We start from the raw sequence: 20,729 nt of genomic DNA, 5'->3' as shown, positions 1-20,729 counted from the left end.
AAAATGATGAAAGCCGTTAAAAAGTAGTTGTCTCTTTAGCAAAAATATATTTAAAGAGATTTCGTATATAATTTTCATTAAATTTTATACGAGAAATGTAATCAGATTATACTCTTTTTACTCTTTCTAATTCTAGAGTTTTAATTTTTTTTTAACATATATACATATACTAGAAAATGTAGATTAAATTTTAAATGTGTGCGAATAAAGAGCAACCATCGCACTAACTCATTTTTTATTGCGTTTTGTTCCCGTGTCATATCTTTTGGAAATGAGAAGGATAACTTACCGTTTCTGTGAGAATATTAAATTGCGCAATTACGCGTTTTATCGTTTTGATGCACAGCTTAATGCGCGCCGCTACGTTTATGATCATATAATGATAGAGAGCACGATATCGTGCTGTGAAATAAAGAAATTCATCGGAAAATTGTAAAGTGGCTCCGAAATGTAATTCATTATTATTGCAGCAACGGCAACACATTCGGACCAAGTTCGAAGAGAGATTTGTTCGCTTAATATGAAGGAAAACTCGAGTCATACTTTGAGTTTGAACAAAGAGAAGACGTAAAATACTATAGTTGTAGTAATGATTTGTAAACTTACAGCTTGATGAACCGAATCCGTAAGGGTGTTAAATCCCTTCGTGTCGTCGCTCGTTTCTCGTCGGCTCATCCCTTGTCTTCGCTTCTCTGAAAATTTAATGTTACAGTTAGTTAGATTGCGAGGGAAAAGGTAAATTTAAAATCGTATCAAAATGAAATAAATAAATAATGAAGTAAAATATGACAAGAAAGTTAATATTGGAAAATTATTTAATAATAAACTTTATATATAACGCAAAAATGTTTAGGAAATATTTTCAGTTGACTCAATTATTCGATGTTTACAAACAATATATAAAATACAATGTAAAATTCAATTTTTTTTGTATGAAATAATGTAATTCCGGAATTATAATTATTTTTTATTTACAAAATGAAAATGTGTTAGTCGCGCTATTTATTAAAGTTTCGATCTCTATTGAAGGCGTACAAAAGTATCAGTCTCTTGTTGCAGAAACGTCACACTGTAGTGTTACTATTACCAACACTACGATTCTCGGTCGACATTGTCACAGAGAGAAACATGTTTCCATAGATCTTTTTACATACTTCGTATACCGGTGGTTTAACCACCTGCGAGTGCCGAAAATACCAGCAAACACAACGATCGAGTACGAAGTATGTGTGTGTGTGTGTGTGTACTTGTGATTTATCGCCGTTCACGTTTTATCGGTAGCCGAATAGTTTCCTCGTGCGCTTCCAAAACTCCACGAGATGCAAAATATCAATTCCGCGACGGTATTGTTACCGTTTACGCGATCTCAGAAAATCGAGCAAAATCGAGCGGAAGTAAGTGTAAAGTGTCTTATAAAAAGCTAATCTGATTTACAATCTGAGAGGTGATCGTAAAAGCCTAGCCGGACTTTTATTCGCGCGCTCTTGTCGTGGTAGGATCAACTTTTGATATTAAGTACAACCCTCGAGCAAGTTGCGAGAGAGAAAGCGAGCTTCGCTCAAGTTTTTCTAAATCCTTTAAAAATACCGCGAAGCTAATTACGAGCAATCTCGAGCATGGTACTGGCGTTAAATACTTGGATTTTATCTCGATCTATTTTGTGGAAAAAAACTTTTTTTCCCGCCGAGAGAGAAATAGAGAGAATGATGATACTTAATTTTTTCTTCTTATGTCATATCCCTAAAAGAACTCTGAAATAAACTGCTTATAAAAGAGAGGACGGAAAAAACAAAGTAAAAGAACGATCATACATCGAGAGTGAATTGTCAGTTCTTAACAATTTTCGCCTTTGAGACAGATTAATTTTGAAAGAAGTTTATGGGAAAAAATATAATTAATTTCTAAGCTAATTAGTTACATAAAAAGATATTCCTTCAGTAGGATCAATATGGCACGAAAATTTACCTTAAACCAGTTGCGTTTTGAATTGTCACGAATAAATGTAAAACATATTTTCGTATTTCTGTTATTCTGAAATCTAGTTTACAATATAATCTAAATAGTTAATATCGATGACACAGATATAAACGGAATCTAGATGCAAATAATAACATTTGCTAATAATTATATATTAATTAATGTTCTAACTGTATTAATTCTGAAATATAGATATTTTACTAAGTGCGAGTATATTAATTTACGATATTCTGTAAATTATTTTTCTCCGTCTCATAATCAATATCGCTAGCTTAGCCACAGTGATGATAATGAGAGGGCGGCTATTGAATTGAAAGTAGTCACCCGAGCTTGTCCCAGCATGGAAATTTTTAAAATCATCTTTGATTCTGCATTTGACACAAGGGAGAGGAAGGGTTGGGAGAAGACAGGAAAAAAATCTACAACGCAGACGGATGTCGGCTGAGCTGCGTTTCGGCCTTCACTGAAAACTGGCGTGGAAACTACAGTCGAGGAAGACGACTAAAAAAGAGGAAATGTGAAAATAGAGAAAGAACAGCGGCGCATGTCGCTATAATGGAAAATAGGGCATTCGCTCTCGAGATTTTTCGTTCACTGTGGGCTGTCTGGCATCGCTGGCGTTGTAATCCGACGGTATTACAGCCTCTCGCGACGAAGCAAGCTCCTCTCTCTCTCTCTCCCTTTCTATTTCTTCCTGAACCGCGTTATATCGCGGAAAAGTAGTTCTTGAGAAATGTGGCTGCACTAAAGTTTTTCCGGAACGTGCCGTTGAGATTAAGGGGATTTCCTTTAATTGCTCGTGAAAGGATCCCGCGAATGTAATGGCCGCGCAGCTACGTAATTCTATGGCAATGTAAGCGTAGACGGAAGGAGAAAATTGTGTAGGACAAACGACGGTATAATGAGTCGCATGGTTGCCGCCCAACTGTGTCCTTTATGCTACAAATAAATATTTTTCCGCTTTGCAAAATTAGAGAATTGCATTTCTACTTGCGGGAAAACACGCTTTTCCGGGGTGATATTGTAATGTAATCACATTGTAATGCAACAGTGCTGTCACAACAATGAATCATATGAGGCTTGTTTGGGTGTAATACGATCGCATTATGACATCTTTGCGATAAAATGGGAATATCAATAAATATTGAGTGTTTTTTTCTTTTTAATCAATTTTAAAATAATATATTAAACCACGAAATTTATAAATTTTGTAAATTTAGTTTACTTATATAGCAAAGATATTTTTAAAAAATGTACATTATATATTGTGAGAAAATGAAGAAAAAAGGAAGACGTTTATAAATCGAAACTGGAACCTGTTGAACGTTAGATAAATCAAGGTATACATTTTTCTTTCTTGTAGATAAGCTATTGACTGAAATAGTAAACTAATTATTGCATTAAAATTTGCAATTTTAAAAAAACGCTCTTTAAGTTTTGTAAGTTTAGTTAAAATTTTGTTTGTTGTCATGTGTATAACTGCTTATTTTTATCAAACGCATATATATTCTTTAATTTTCTCGATTATTGTGTTATTTTAGCCTTCTGATAAATTTAAATCTCTATTAATTATTTAATATAGATATAACCAACTACAATTTAATTATAGTTTATATATCTAAATTTTGTGTTATCATTTTCTTTTTAGGATTTGATATTTTACGATTTATCTCTCTACTTCGTAAAATACACAAATCCGAAATTGAATGAACTCAAAACCACATCGTAACAGTAAGTCGTATATCCTATGAACCTGTTAATGCGGTTGCGGAGCTTTTTGTAGGTTGTAGGTCGTGAAAGACCAAAATTGCGTGTAAGCTCTTACACGCAGACGTTCGTTCTGGCTAAACTCGAGTCGAACAGATAGGATAAATAAATGGAGCCGACGGCGGGAAAGTGCCGAGTACACGAAAAGCGCTTCAAGTTCCGCGGGTAAAAGCCGAACTCGTGAGCGCCTGCAGTTTCGGAGCTTAATTTCGTCGGACGAGTTTCGTCGACGACGACGTTTGCCACCGTCGCTAGTCGACGGACTTTACGAATAAACGTTAGTGAGTGGTCGTAGACAGCCTCCTTTACTTCCATCTCCTTCTCCAGCGCATCCATTTCGCTATTCGAAATTTCAGCGCGATGTTAGCAAACCAACAGAATCCGAATACTAGCCGCTGAGCTAACTCGTCTTCAGTCAAGTACACCGGAAGTAATTCGTCGGATAAATCCTCTTGGATTTCCGAAAGGAATCCCTTTCGACTTGTAGCTACCCTCTCTACGAGCTACGAAAGGATTCCGTTTCCGTTCACAGCGGACATTGATAGCTAAGATTTCGTCGTTCGAAACGATTATGATTGACTAAAATATAATATGAAAATAACGAAAACGGTATTATTGATATTTAGAAAGATCAATCTAGATAGCTCGCTACATCTTTGATGATTCGATATTTCGGTAAAGATACAACATTAAATCAATATAATAATTTCTCTCTCTCTCTCTCTCTCTCTCTCTCTCTCTCTTTCTCTTATAGGAGAATAACATTTATCATCGTTAAAGAATTTGTCATTAGGACACGCGCTATTAGCCGAGCAAATGTGCAATGGCATATGTAGCGAAAAAAACCCACAGGAAAGTCTCCCCTGGGAAGCTGCGGACGGGAAATTTATTAGTGCGTTCAGATTGTATCTCGTGGTGGCATTTATTTGTCTCAATTATTTTTTACGGCATTGTATTATTCCTTAGTGGATGAATATCATCTTTCAAATTTACGCAAATGTATAAAAGCGATTTTCTCTATACGCGCGCATATTAACGTAATGGATTCATTTAGAATATATGTATATTCAAGCTTTAGCGTATATAATTAATAAACTATATATACAATTGTACAATGTGAATACATTTTACAATTCATATATGGCAGGAAAAAAATCGCTTCATTTAATATAAAAAGCTATTGCGTCAGTATTGTATCGGTCTTGCTAATTTATTTCATTATGTAAAGATATTTCATCCATATTTATTTCGTGAAAAAATATAATTTTCCTGTAAGAAAAACTTTATTCAAAATATCTCGAATGCAAGTTAGATATATATTAGTAGATATAATTTTACTAGTAGCTGAATTCAATTTTTACGTCTGTGTGTACATTTGAATAATTGAAACCGCTTTGCATAGACTCCTCGACTTTTCGAACAGTGGAAAGCATTAATTTTTAATTTATAAGGTCGAGCAATTTCACTGTTTAAAATGGCCACGTTACGTTCACAGATGAAATTAATCGAGATTACACCATACGCAGATTCGATAAAATACATACTCAAAGATAAATTGCACACGCGCGAATATATCGAAGAAACGTAATTATTTCCGTGTTATATACGTAGTACAAATTATATCTCTCTCGCCCCTTACGTTGCTGTACGAACGCAAATGGAATTGCGATCGACGAAAAGGCAGCCCCCTGGGCTTTCTCGGTTCTCAAGTTTCCATCATCCACCCTCGCAGTAACTCGGATCACGAACTTTATCAGGTCAAAGATTTGTTTTATTCAGTGTCACGTAACTTGCCGTTTTCCTACGTATTCCCACACGGATATCGTAATCTGATTGGCAAGTTCCATTCCAAACATATATACCATATAATCCGCGATAATTCTTCCTCTCTTTCATCAAAATACAAAATATTACACAAGCTTTTCTCCTCTTTCTCAAAGCAATATATATATATATATGTACTTTTAAACTTGTCATATATATCATCTCATCGTAATCGTTGAATCATATAAATGATATAGACTATAATTTATAACGTCTTATAATGTTTGTATGACGTTAAAAATACGTGTATATATAATAATAAGTGCCAGAACAGCAGTATGTTTCGCGCATCTCGTGATTATTAATCGAACATATATCTGCAACGAATCAAAATGTAAATTTCATTATTAGATCCATGCGTAACGTCGGTAGAAAATTTAACGGGCGCATCGAAAGATCATCAGTTTTCACGGTCGAGAAAATCCTGGCGTTACTCGGGAGAAGATATGTAGCTGCCTCGGTAATGCCGAAACGAGATTCCATTAATCTTGATCTTCCATAATAAGTGAATTCGCACCGTGAAATACGCGATGTACTACGGAATTACAGATCAATCGACGCGGAAAGAAAGTACCGATATCGCGAGTGGGCGGATTACCTGTTTCTCAACTTTAATTATCGAACGTAATTCGACGAGGATTAATTACTAGCGAGTTAACGCGATTTCCGTTTGTCACGTTCTAACGCGGATGGATCTAAAAACAAAATTGTATTACAAAGTAACGAAGAACAAACAAAGTCAATTAAATACTGCGTTTCACGGTCCGATAACATAGATGTCTGTATAAATTGCTAAAATTTTCTTCATTTTTATCACTATTTTCCCCTTTTTACAATAATGGTTAAGAATGATGATTGAAAATTTAATATTTTGAGAAAATTTCATCTTCACATTATAACATTCTTATATAATAAATCAAAATTTAATATCGATTTTTATTCATTCTTAATATTTTTGTTGAGTTGTTGTTGCATTATCTTTATGGTAGAAAATATTGTTGAGAGATAAAATAAACAATCATATTCTATAATATACTTACATATTTAGCCGATAGAAAAGTCACATAAATTTCAGTTCATTTTAATCAATTGTAATATTATTATGGTTTACAAACTTTAGTTAATTTAAGTTAAACACAATTCTAATTAATTATAAATTCCATATAATAAATAGAGTCAGCGTATGGTCATTATGGGATAATATATATATATATATATATATATATATATATATATATATATATTCAAACTTTAAACTTCTCTACATTCATATGTTAAATAAATGTCAAATTATTTTATTAATTTATTAATTTTATTATATATATATATATATATATATATATATATATTCAAACTTTAAACTTCTCTACCTTCATATGTTAAATAAATGTCAAATTATTTTATTAATTTATTAATTTTGTTAATTTCTATAATTATTAATTTCCGGCGTGTACTGTGTGTGTATGATGTTAAAATAATTCCTCAAATAATCGCTATATTAAGCTCTGAAAATTAACGATTCTTTATAATACCTCATTTTGTTGATATGAAATAATGCTGCTGTGTAATTTTTAATAAGTTTATCTATGAATGCTTATAAAAGCGAATTATCGATTCGATTGTCGAAACCAAATTGTCGCGGAGGCAGGAAAGAGAATTGCAGCCGCAAAACCAAAAGCAATTCCAGAGAATCGCTCCGAGGACTTGCTCGTTAATTACAACTCTGCGAATAATTAATTATGCACTGTCCGATTAAATACAAAATCGTACGTGGTCGCTGAGGCAGGCGTATACCTGCCTGAAAATCGCTGGCAAGACCATATGGTACAATTAAAGCATTGTTCAGCGAGCACGGACAAAAATAAATACATACGAGGAGACACGATTGTATATACGCTTGTGCATAATTGGAACAGCCGCGAGGCTTTTCGTCCAGAGATTCATTAATGAACACATCAAGACATACTCGAACATTGCCGCAAACTTTACTTTTAATCTGTTTTACGGTACTTGCGTAAAAAAAGGAGACAAGTTGAGAACACAAAAGTTAAGAAAAAACGTAGAAAGTGAAAAAATTACTGTTCCCCGTTTCTTCTGGCAAAACGAGTTGCAAATTGAAAAACTAAAAACAAAATCACTAAGATATTCATATTTCTGCATTTATGCTTTGAAATTTTACGACTTATTAGAAGAAAAAAAGAATAAGTTGTAGCTAGAAAACCAAAAGCCGAAAGAAGCAGTAAAAAATGCTTTTTACGTCTATGCTTAAGTAAAATTGCTTTAATCACTGTGTTTTTTATATCTTCCATTATCACGGCTTTATCTTACTGTCATACAAAACATTTTAAGTGTTGAAAGATTGCCTTCCCTTTCTCCTTTTATCTTTTTTGCATAAAGATTAGATTATAACAGGAAAATTCTGCTGAGAGGTACATCACAAATATAAAATGATTTAAACCTCTGTGTGTTTGTATATGTGTCGAAAACTTTACTTTATTTAAGAAACTACATGCATGTATATACACAAATTCGCCTTGATAAAATTTATTAGATTTAAGATTGTTTGCTCTTATAGTAGGATATCTCAAATCTGTATGTATATATATATATATATATGTTCTTATAAAAATAGAATATATTAAATAGTAAATTCCACTTTATATGTATATGAAATAGAAATGAAATTTGCTCCTCAAAAAATTGTCGTCCTCTCGTCGTCTTCTTTTTTTACAACTGTATTCGAATGCAGTGATTTGACACAAGTAATATTAGAGAGAAGAGACTCTTTATACTGAACATTTATCAATGTCTATATTCATTATTTGACAATTCTTCCGAAAGAGTACTTAGTAATTCGCGCATTTATTGTGGACGCGACGCGGTTAAAAGCGCGTATATATACATCTTACAACGTCCCTCCTTCTTGTGCTCATTAGAATGATGAAACGAAACTTAAACTGTTTTGCAAGGATGACTTGCGGTCACTTTAAAGCCGCCTCTACGGTCGTTCTCAAAGCCGATTTTCTTTGTCGCGTTACTCTGGTAGAAATCTGGGCAGCTACGAGCGCGTATACGTACCTTTTTGAAATTCACGGTTTGTCGGATCTAGTGTTGACTCATTCATAATGTGGCTAGCTAATGTCGTAGGTGACACGCCACATGCAGCGCCAGCAAATTATATGCAAATGCTAATCCGCATGCTAATTTACTGCGAATTGCATCGCGGCCCGTTTCCCTAAGAAATCTGCCGGCGGCAGCTAATTCACGACTGTCCCCGTTCACGAGGACCGCCTGGCCGGATTCAGAGTTGCATTAGCCACTTTAGAATTACCCGGGGTCGGGTTGGAAATAACCTCTGAATTATTTACTCGAAAATATTGTGGATTCAGAGCTGGAAGTCGGACGGGTGGATGTTTTCCACGTTCCTAGTTCCGCTACGCTAACATTGGTTCAAATTTTGACATTCTTTAGTAGCTTCTTACGACTGTTCCCGCGATGCACAATTATGTGCATAATCTTTTCAAATCTCATAATGGAACTCGCATGTTTAAATGCGCATTTCATCAATTATAATACGTTACAGATTTTTATTTATTTATCGTATTTTGTTTGCTAATGGAGCGCGTTTTTAATTGAACGAGTTATGCAATAACGTGTGTAGTTATACACAAAATAAAAATTAATTTTATACGATTGATTTAAATAACAACATTGTGTTTCTTCTTTCGAGACTTGTATGAAAAGTGTGCTTATAATTTTTTATGATTTATGAGTTAATATTCGCGTTTAGTACGATTGATTTATATAATCCTCTTGCACAATCAATCGAGTTATATGTCTTTATTTATTTAACGAATTTAGAACTCGGGTCGACCTTATTTCCATTTCTGAATTATATATGGAAAGTGCTGTGTACACGTCATGAATGAAATATACGCCGCCTAGCCAAACGTTCCGTATGTATAACGGTATTGTTAATATTACCAAAGTTACTTTACTTGTATTAATCCAATCTCAACTTTCGCCATGCGACGCATGTATATTTGTCAAACATAATACATTATAACATATGGTTTGTTTGACATGTAATGCTTTCTAAAAGTACTCAATCGAATTTAATTTAGACACATTTTCTTATATTATATGCAAATTTGATATTTGTTTCAGTTTTAATCCATTTTAAAACAAATTTCCAAATTTCAAAAAAATTTCAAGAATGACAAAATAAACTATTATGTGATTATAAAATTAATTTTTAAATAAAGTTACCCTAACATCAACAGAATAATATATACGTAACATTGGGTTATTTCATTAAGAATATTATATTCAGTGCCATTTTAGGTTAACAGAATATACAATATCAACTGTACAAACTGTGCTTAATTATTCAATGGTTCTCCCTAATATACTAATAAACTAAATGCGGATTAAATAAACTTAGTTAGATTAATTATTTCATTATTAAAGAGAAGAGAATTCAGAGATATCACCTTTGTAATTGTATGATGAAATTATCTAGGTATTCCATAATATTTACAGATAAAGAAAAACGCGCGCAATTTCGCGCTAAATAATTTTAGAAAGTAATTTCGAAAGATTAAGAAGTTTATCAAGATCAATCAAGTTGTATGATTTCAATCTGAAAATTGCTAGAAACGGAGTTCTTTGTCTTCGCGTGAATCTTTGACTTTAAAAGTTCGATTTTTCGACGACGATTTTCACACACGATTGTCAATAACTCCCGTACTGTCAAAGAAGTTTCAATGTTCCCGCAACTTTTCTGCACTTCAGAAAGTTCAGGCAGAATCTCTCAACATCTCTCTCACAATGACAAATGTCATTGAGCTCTTGGTGCCTGTCACGCGAATTTCACCCAAGTTTGCGATCGACTAGACGAGTGAGTTTCCTCCGGCAAGAACTGCAAGATTGTTCGCACATTGAACAGTGCATATCGTGACTTGTAGTAAGTAGTTGATGTCCTTTTTTTTATTCGTGTACATCGATGAAAATTTTATCGAAAAAAATCGTTTAATGTACTTACAATTCCGAGGTGGTGATATTCGAAAAAAATATTTCAAAATTTAACAATGATGAAGGTGTTAAGATTGCGACGGTTCGCACATAGATTACAAAAAATTACAACCGTGTTAATTTTTTATTATACATATAATAGCTGTTTGATGTTAACGCGATTTTTCTCTTTCATATTTTCCTATGAATATTTTTCTGATAATTTCTTTAAGAAAAAATATCAAGATTAGAAAGTTTCCAGAATGAGATAAATATATTGGTTCTTCACTAGAGACTAACCAAAGTAATAATGTGTTTCGTCGAGGACTCGGGAAACTCGTTAAAAATCTTCAACCATCGATATTTTTTATAAGTTTGTTGATTATCATATAATATAGATTATTAGGTCGCTTTAGTTCGGTCCAATTTACTTTCGATTGAAATTTAAATTCTTCGTCAAGGACAGTCTTTGCGAGTGAACTACTTAAAAAACTCGAGAACATAATGTGTTGTATAAGTACTTCTCGTCTTTTTGTGTCGCGTTTGCGTAAAATATTATTTCTCATGGTGTGCACGTGTGATTTTCTCGATGCTGCTGATAACGGAATATGCAGTCGAAAAAATGGAAAAAAAATAAACTTGCAGTTTTGCAAAACTATGCAAAAATGATACAGAACGCAAAATATTACAATACAGTTTTTTACGATATTCTATTGTAATAGTATTTTGTGAAAACACTATTCGAATCTATTCTACTCTCGACGAATAATTCCACTTCTCTGTTAGCAATACATTTATTGCAAAATACATATGTTTATATATCTAAAGTCTAAAGAATACTTTGGAATATTCAAAAGAAGATTTTTTTAAAAGAGTTGCTCTGTTTTAATTGTACGCACAATTCAATATTCTTTAAATATGCATATATGTAAACGCGGATAATCATCGCATAAATAAATCAATTCAAATTGTCAGATATTTAACGAAATTAAAAGGGAAATGTGTGAAAAGTTATTTTTAAAATGCAATTTACGTTTAAGATTTGTTAAAAATGTAAAACATAAATATACATAAATATTTACATGTCAACTTTGATATTTTGAAGAAATGATTTATCAGATTTCATGGACAAACGAATCGGACAATATCTCACTCAATGCAGTATCTATAAATGTGCGTGCAATTAAAGAGTATGAACATTATTTTCGCCTCGATCGTTAATCATTTCTGTATTATTGCATTGCTGTATTGTTTAACTTAGTCGAGAGAGGAGAAACCTTAAAACAATGTGCTCTGAGAACGGGAAGGTAATTAATCTTACTTTAGCCTGAGTATCGTATATTAGCGTGACTGGCTCACCTTGCATTCACCTATCTTTACCGCGAAATTGAACTAATTGCAATTAATAATTCTTCGTGAAATACATCCGACCACTCATTCTCCCCCTCTCTCTCTCTTTCTAATTGCAGGCATCAGTTCTACTTGCATTCCCGTCTCGAGCTGGTCGATGGTAAATTAAAGGTATCGGATTGGAACTCCGTGGCCCGTTTGGTAGCTCTGATAGCGCAAGCCGATGGTGGTGATTATGATGCACTATCACCGCCGCATGCACTTTACTCTCAGTGCTGTCATATACAACCCGCGGAGCCGTGTGAACCAAAACCTCAAGATTTTCTACTTCGAATAGTTCAGCAGCACAAGGAAATCAAGGTTCGAACATCTTGACAAGTATTCATTAATTTCATTTAATTCGCTATATACATAGTTGCTATTACATGTATGCATTTTTTTATTTCGATAAATTTGTATATACATTTTTCTTCCTTATTTTCTAGTTAATCTCAATAAACTATTTAAAAAAAAAAAAAAATATCGCGAAATTGAATTAAATTTTTTTCTCTCTCGGCTTTAATAGATATGTGTATGATTGGTTTTAATAAAAATAAACACAATATTTTTCGAAAATAATGTTTTTTTTTATGCAAATATATTATATTTTCTAAATTGAATTTTCAGTGCATTTTTACAATTCGATGATTGAATATTGTTGCATGAAATAGATCTATTATATGTAATAGAGATGTACTTATGTATAATACGAATTTTCAGGGAATGAAAACTTCGACCGCTGAATATTGGCTCTTGAAAGAAATATCAAATCTCGACATGTTCGGACAGGAAATGTTTCATAGTAAATTTGGATACAATGGAGTTTCTATGATCGGCGTTGGTCCACACGGAATTACGGTCTACCGCAATCAGGATGAAGAAACGCAAAAGTAACTATTAATGTATTATAAAACTTAGAAAAAAAGGATTTTTATATTTTCTCATAGCCAAAAAATACTTTTTTGTCTGATTTTTAAACGTTTAAAGAAATGCAGTGTAACTAATTGTAAATTTAATATTGTTAGTTTATCGCATTATTTTGTTAAAGTACTTTTATCGTAAGAAGCTCAAATTGAGCTGCGCTATTAGACGTTTATGTATTGATTAACCAATTCAACTAATATTGCGTTGCTAAACTTTGTATTTATTAATGCAAAATAATGAAAGAATAATGTTAATATCATTTATTGACGATAGGAGACAGTACGTATCGGCTTTACATTCTGTACCATCCGTCGAGATGATTATTCAACAGATCAACTGTCATTATCACAATTCGCGTTTAATATAAAATAATAAAGTTGTAGAATCTATCTATAAAGGCGTAAAAATAATGTATTGAAAATATTTACGTGTAATAATAGTTATGTGTAATATCGTAAATTTTTTCAAATTTTTGCTTCAGATATTATGTAGGAGATTAAAAATTTTTTTAATTTAATTTTTAAAAAATATAAAAAAAATTTTATAAAAACTTTTATTTTTTACCGCACGATTCAATTTGTTATATTATATATTATTGCATTACAGTATACCGTACACAGCTATACAAAGTGCTACATCACAACGGCGAATGTTTCACTTGGTATACCTCTCGCTCGATGGTGAAGAGACATCGTTGGACTTTAAATTAGACTCGAGTCAGTCTGCCAGTGGACTTTATAGAGCAATCACCGAGAAACACGCGTTTTACAGCTGCGAAACAGTTAGAAGCGCAGTCACCGCGCAATTTATCCGTGATTTAAAGGTATCCCCGATGCAAATTTTGTCTATACAGATTGACGACCTATATGTTATTTTTTTGGCAAAAATACCAATGTATCTTCTTTTATTATATCTTTTGTATATCTCGATATATGCTAATAAAAAAAAATCTTTGAATAACGCGGGCGTGTATAAGATATACTTAGTTTTTCTTCTGAAACGTAATACTACATCTTTTTTCATTGTTATCGTAGAGTTTTATGAACAGGTATCCATATATTTAAAAACTTGTTGCCAAACTGCGATATATAATTGTCATTGTTTTCTTCAGGGGACAATAATTTCCATTTTCAATGAAGACTCGACTCTGGGCAAGAAGTACGTGTTCGATATACGTAGGACTTGTCGGGAGGTTTATGACAATGCACGGCGTGCGCTTTATTGCGAGGCTGCGACCATAGCTTTGCCAGAGAATGAGATTCTCGAGAACCAAGCCTGTGGCGAATGCGAGAATCCCAAGTGCAAGGTGAGCGATAAATTCAACCGTCCCTTCTGATAATCGCAAGAGATTATCGTTATCGCGAATGGTTAATATAGGATATAATCCAAGGGACAATTTGTATATAATGTTGGGTGAAATTTCAGGAATCTCGGGAATGTCTAGCGAGATTACTGGACGCTATGCTGTGCCGAATCTGCATGGATCGAAGCCTAGACACCGCCTTGTTTCCCTGCGGACACGCTGTGGCTTGTTTGGATTGCGCTCGTCGCTGCGAACGTTGTCCATTATGCCGGGCCGATATTGACTATTGCCGGACGATATACCTCCCGATCGAGTTAACGCACATCGATAAGCATAATTCGAAGCTGTTGTCGGAGACGATCGAGCCTGTATTCGGCAAGCCGGAGGAAATAAAAGAACGAATTTTGGGCAGCGAAGCGTCGGTCAACAGTAACATTTGAGACTGTCGAGACACACGTCGATTCAGCGCGTTTGAAAGATTTTTCAGGATTGTTACTTGCCGCGCAGAAAGGGCGTATTAATTTAAATATATGCGAGAGTGAAGCACTTTTCTATTTATCCATCGAGTGACTTATACAGCACAACAAGATTGTAGCAGCATTGTAGCAACATTTTATTGCAATATTACAACATTGCATAAACATTGTGAAATGTTGCAACAATCTTGCTGTAAGGTTGCAGCAACGGTAAAATGTCCGTTTTCAGAAATATTGTTCTATAACATTGCAGCAATAATGCCATAAAATATATATGTAATATTACTATTGGATTATTGGAAATGTGCTAAATGTATGATCGGATTGAATGTTCTGTACCTAATATTTTTTGCGTTAATTTTATTTTCATAATATTTCTGAAATGTTGCTGCAACGTTGTTTAAACTATTTTGCAAATTCATGCCTATATAATATTTCTGCAATATTGCTATGCAATGTACAATATTGCAATGTTGTTGTCATATTGCTGCAAACTTGTGTGCTGTATGGATTTCGACATTGATGTTTGGTCGATTGATTTCGCGAATTTGATTTGTCGAAATCTTTATTTTACGCGATTGTTTCAAATATATGCAATTCATTTATCCATATAATTTATAAAAAAATACCAATACACCGTGCGCCCTCATAAAATTGCTAATGTTTTATTTATTTTTTTGCAAATGATTTTATTATTACAACAAAATAGTTAACCATACGTTATCAACGTCATTATTTCCTAATTTCAAATTGTTACGAAAATTTCTTTCACACGTATTTTTTAATTTTCTTAATTGTAGAACGTCCTTGTGGTAAAAATGCTGAAGAAAAATTTTCTTTTTTGGTTTTCTAGCCAAAGAAATATATAGTAATAAGTTTTTAAGCTGATCTCTCTCTTGTTGATGATTAAGAAATACAGAACGAATAGTCTGCAAATACTGCACTTGAAAAATGATGGTAGCTGTGATTGAAGACGACAGTGTTGAAAGACACAAGGGATACGAGGCTATCGTAGATAGATCCAACGAAAGAATGATGGAATTACATCATCATTTAGACATTCGTAATGATATTAAAAACAGTCCCTTTATTCGAGCGACCGAAAAGTGCTATTAGCAGCATCGATCTGCAAAAGCAATGCTGCCAATGAGTATCAAGAAATGTGTGATCTATATATATATTATATAAAATCCGAAAGCACTTTGTGTAAATTTTTATTTTTAACTGATGATTGGACCAATACTTTCCTCTTGTTATTTCAGGATCCATGCTTTGTTCCTCTTAGATAGATATAGTTTTATTTGATCGTACTTTTACCTTTGATCTAGATAATACTCGCAGGTTGCTTGGGTCAAAACTTTTATCGGAATCAATGACCCAGAATATTTTTCACTACAACAACTTCGTTACGCATTATGCGATATCGTTTACACAAAACAACTGCTACAATAAAATCACTTCTAATGTTTTGATAAAGGAAAATTGGAATCATGTGGATATATGTATATTAATTATGATATTTAGTATGTGCAACATACGAAGAACTTAGAACATTAAGTACATTATCACTTTAATGTAGATTGTAACGATAAAAACAACACGATACGAACATTACATTTAGATATGTATTATGAATCTATTTTTATCATAGTGGAACAAGTAGAAACTAAAGCACTTAATCATTACAGAATTATTATCCTAAAGAGAATTTCCTGCGAATTGTATCCTACTTTTTTTAATTGAAGCATTTTATGCAAAGAGGAAACTTTATTTCCATAATATCTGTTTATATATGTACATAAGAAACGAGATAACCCACAGCAATAGGGTCAAGTGAGTAAAAGTCATGAGTTCACCAAATGTCAAATCTGATTTAACATACTATGTGCGTACGTCAGTAACTTATAATAAAAGCAAAACGACTTAATTGTCTGTGCATTGCTACAAGATAAATCGCAGAATAAAAAGTCAACGGCATTTTATGTCTGAGGAAATACGAAGACAGACTATTCCTGCATAAAAATAGCTCGCCTCTTTATTTAAATTGTGCGAAAGCAGCTAAAATGCGAAATATTGACTTTTCTTTTTATTCTTGCTGAGAATATCTGATGTTAGCAATATGGTCAGCCTCGAACAAATTATTTATAACATTTACCAATAGCATTCTGTAAACTTTGTATGTGTGATGAAAGTATAGAGTGAACGAAAGAATGAGAAAGAGAGAGAAAAAGAAAAAGATGATATAAAAAAATGAGAAAATAATGAAAAAATTGTTATAGTCATTCATCAATGCAAAGCAGATTTAGTTTGTAATTATTTATAAGAAGATATAATAGTATATTTATATACCCCTATGTTTAATACTTTGTAAAAGACTCTTCTTGAATCACAGTGTAGCCGTCGTTTTATTCACGAATATGCCGGTTTAGTATTCTATCTTATTATAAGACACTTTGTAGCAGCTCTAGACATAGTATATTAATACGATAGCGAGGCTACACTGTATCTGCAAGATCAGAGTATTGTTTGGAGTGAATTATTTTACTTTATTTGTTTTTTTTGTTTTTTTTGTTATTATTTTTCTTTTTTTTATATTAACACGTGCATAAAATCGAAGCCTAAATCGTGTATTTAATGCAATTCAATGCAATCTTACAATAAGTTATTATTGTCACACAAACAAGATAAAATATCTCTGTTGTAAAACTGTTGTAAACCTATCGTGCGATAATCGTTGTAAAAAACGAGCATAATTACAATTATATTCTTTAAAAAATAGTGGTCTGCAATCGCAAATATGAAAAACAAAGTAATTTTGACCACTATTGTGTGTCGATGTAAGATTACTAATAATGACGACAACAATAATACTATTATTATACATTATGATTAATAATTTCTTGTGATTTTAAATCTCTGTATAAAATATATGAGTAAAAAAATTAAAATATTGTAGCTAATAGATCTATATGGTAGAGACAAAAGTGATCCGAGAGAGAAAGAGAGAGTATTTCTAAAAGTTATCATTTGCAAAGAGTATTTTTAAAGTATTTCCAATTATTTTTTAGTATTATATCAGAATTCCACCCAGTGGAGAAAGCGGAAATGTACGCATATATATGAAAATATCACAACTTATGAGACGTAAATTTTAGCATTCAATACAATGTTCCAACCTGTTGATTAAATACTGTGAAACATCGAATGGCGAATTTTTATTTAAATCCAATCCTACCTAATTCTATTCTTTAAACAATATATTTTTGTCTACTTTTAAGTAATTGTAGTGATAAATGTGTAACGAACCCTCTATTGAGATTTCGAGTTGAAATTAAACATTTTTTCTCACTTACTTGTACAAAAAGATAAGCTGTAAATGGAATTTCTCTGGCAGTTTCATGTTGCTGTTGACACTTTTAGTTTCTGAAAAAAAAAAAAAAAAAAGAAAATTATTATTATTTTCATTGTTATATCATTAAGAAATTGAGAAATTTTATATTATAAAAATTAACATTACAATTTGTTTAACAATTGAAATATATATATATATATATATACATACAATTAAAAATATATATTTAGATATTAGATATATTTATGTTTAGACAATATATTTTAATTAAATGTTTCAAACTTCTCGTAATATTAATTAATAAATTTTTTGTAGTTTGCGTTATTAATTATCAATCAAAAAGAAATAAAGTAGATAAATAAGAACAATGAATAAAATGATTTAATTTGTAACAAGCAATACAATTATAAATCTTTATTCATTTCAATATCACTTTTATCTATCTTTCTCATTTATTAATACATATATGTATTAATCAATAAAGAGATTCTATTCAATTAATAATACATATATTCAATTATTTTTTAATCGAAACTATACCGCTTATCATTTTTTCTGAAAGATTATAAACACGAGTTTTATATAATTCATTATTCTTACATAAATTTTTCTAAATAAATCGTGACGATTCATGGATATTTAACAATGCAATCATCAATATATAAATATAAGCACTGATACAATAAACATATATTATATTAATAATGGACATTAATCACTGTATATAGTGTAATTGTAATAAATTGCAAAACATTACCCATTTCCCTTGCTTAAACTCATCGACAAGTTGTTGCGAAGAATGAATTGGAGACGCGATAAAACGAATCTATGCACAAATCTGTAAAAATAGACGCGACTTTTTCCACGAGGAGACAACGAGAAGAAAATAATTCGCGCAGCAAAAGGAAACGTTGGAACCGCAGTCAACTTCAAACTCTGCGCTGGCTCGCCGTTGGCGGCAATTCGGCGATTGTGGCGCCGCGGAGGCATCGGCGCGCATGCGCCGCGCGCTCCGATTGGCTGTTGCGGTGGCGCTGTCATATGACGAAGTGCGTGGCATGACGGGACGGCGGATCGGCGATTTTGCAACATGGCGGTGAAGTGAGGGCGAAGTCGTGGGTGCTGTGCCATCGGAAAATGTATTTTTCCTAGTCGCCCGCAACGATTCCGCCGTTAATTGGTAATCAGGGGCGCGACGAGTGAAACATACGTGTTCGGGTGGTGTCGGACGGGCCGATATCGGACAGTAGCGCGTGTAAATATGAGTGGGACGGCCGGCAGCGCGACGACGAAGGTGACACCCCGCGGTACCGTGCGCTGCGAGAGCTGCTCGAGCACGTATGGCAGGGACTAGGGCGAGCGATAAGGGAGCTCCGCTTTTGTCCTAGCGAGCCGCGGCAGCCGCCGGGACAGCACCACCAAATAGCGACGCGATGTTGTGGCCAGCTCTGCCGAACTGTGAGAACGTGAGTGTTGTGTGCGGAAACAATGTCCATATCTTTCTCTCACTCTCTCTCTTCTCTCTCACTCTCACTCTCTTTCTCTCTCTCACTCTCTTTCTCTCTCTTTCTCTCTCTCTCTCTCTCTCTCTCTGTGTGGCGCGTGTGCCGATCGGCTCTGCGTAATTTCGGTAGCGGCGAGAGTGCGTGCGATCTCTCGAGATCGCCCGGGATCGGCGATTAGCCATCTCTCGCCCGTCCACTCCTCGTTCTTCCGAGAAATCTCGGGACGACCGGGAGGTTCCGGGCACGTCGCGAATAATTTGGACGCCGAACGGGCGCGATCGTCGATCGCTCGCTGGGCGAGCAAGAGCAAGCGAAGCGCACCACCATTGTGTCCATCGAGTGCCAGTTGATCGCCGATTGTTTCGTCGATTGTCGCGCGGCGAGCGAACCTCCGCGCTCCGATCAATTCGTCGCCGTCATCGCCGTCATCTCCGGAAAATCTGCTCGCCTACGTGCTTTCGCCCGCATTCCGCTCCTCTTTCCCCGCCCCCGTATCGTCAGAGAGCCGAATGACACACTCCTTAAACGGCGACCCCTTAACAAGCACGCTTACTTACCGATGTACCGAAAAGTTCATCTCTGGTCGGTCTCGGTAAATCGTTCGACCTAGCATTGCTCCAAAAATATACCGCATGCCATACGGTGGACTAAATGCATCGCCTCGCGATCTTGTCATCAATTTATATAGATACGTCTCTCGATAATAAATGTCAATGCTCTGCTTCTTTTCACTGTATCTGTTGATTTGTTGTCAAGTTGTGAGACTAGCTGTTTATACCAGCTGTTTACGCTTCAGACACTGACTTTGTGTTTATATGTTGTAACAAACTGGCATCGAAAACACTGTGTGTGTGTGTGTGTGTGTGTGGACAATGGAAAAATTTATTTTCAAAATGTCTTTAGTGTAATACAGAGTTGTAATATAGAACTATCATATAATTTATTATCGAGTATATATACAAGTAATGCATCTGTATGTATTTAGAGGTTGTCCAGTGAATCGTGGCACTGTCAATAGATAAAATTGTATGTGTAGTTTTAAGAAATAGATTTAAAAAGATTTAGTCTATATTTCTACTTGTTTTTCCTTTATGAAGTTACATTTTTGTTGGTCGCATTAAAATTGATTCAACACTGTGTTGAATAATTTGCTAGTCAAAGCAGTAGTTTCAAAGAATCATTGCTTTCAAAAACTGTAA

At 33.7% G+C, this 20,729-nt stretch overlaps 2 protein-coding genes and 1 long non-coding RNA gene across 4 annotated transcripts in view; 2 read left to right on the top strand and 1 right to left on the bottom strand.

Moving 5' to 3' along the window:
- dnr1 (E3 ubiquitin-protein ligase defense repressor 1) overlaps window positions 1-17,878 on the top strand; it is a 129,794-nt gene extending 111,916 nt beyond the window's left edge. Inside the window, exons 3-7 of the mRNA XM_029303534.2 lie at window positions 12,051-12,291; window positions 12,691-12,860; window positions 13,501-13,717; window positions 14,006-14,200; window positions 14,320-17,878. Coding sequence (XP_029159367.1) covers window positions 12,051-12,291; window positions 12,691-12,860; window positions 13,501-13,717; window positions 14,006-14,200; window positions 14,320-14,637 — 1,141 coding nt within the window. The 3' untranslated portion in view covers window positions 14,638-17,878. The remainder of the gene's footprint in view (window positions 1-12,050; window positions 12,292-12,690; window positions 12,861-13,500; window positions 13,718-14,005; window positions 14,201-14,319) is intronic.
- LOC114931477 (uncharacterized) lies at window positions 540-20,318 on the bottom strand. 2 transcript variants are annotated; one of them, XR_003819676.2, is made up of 3 exons: window positions 20,088-20,318; window positions 18,027-18,096; window positions 540-692 (listed from the first exon to the last, which is right to left on the bottom strand). It is a non-coding gene; the product is annotated as an uncharacterized LOC114931477 (long non-coding RNA). The 2 variants fall into 2 exon arrangements; XR_003819675.2 differs by lacking the exon at window positions 20,088-20,318 and adding an exon at window positions 18,783-19,522.
- px (MAP7 domain-containing protein plexus) overlaps window positions 19,098-20,729 on the top strand; it is an 84,202-nt gene continuing 82,570 nt past the window's right edge. The window contains exon 1 of the mRNA XM_029303533.2: window positions 19,098-19,491. The gene's annotated coding sequence lies outside the window, so the exon portion shown is untranslated. The remainder of the gene's footprint in view (window positions 19,492-20,729) is intronic.

Source organism: Nylanderia fulva, unplaced genomic scaffold (assembly GCF_048542155.1).
Source record: "Nylanderia fulva isolate GAGA-0341 unplaced genomic scaffold, ASM4854215v1 Scaffold27, whole genome shotgun sequence".
NCBI classification, from domain to species: domain Eukaryota; kingdom Metazoa; phylum Arthropoda; class Insecta; order Hymenoptera; family Formicidae; genus Nylanderia; species Nylanderia fulva.
This window is presented reverse-complemented; position numbering and strand designations above follow the sequence as displayed.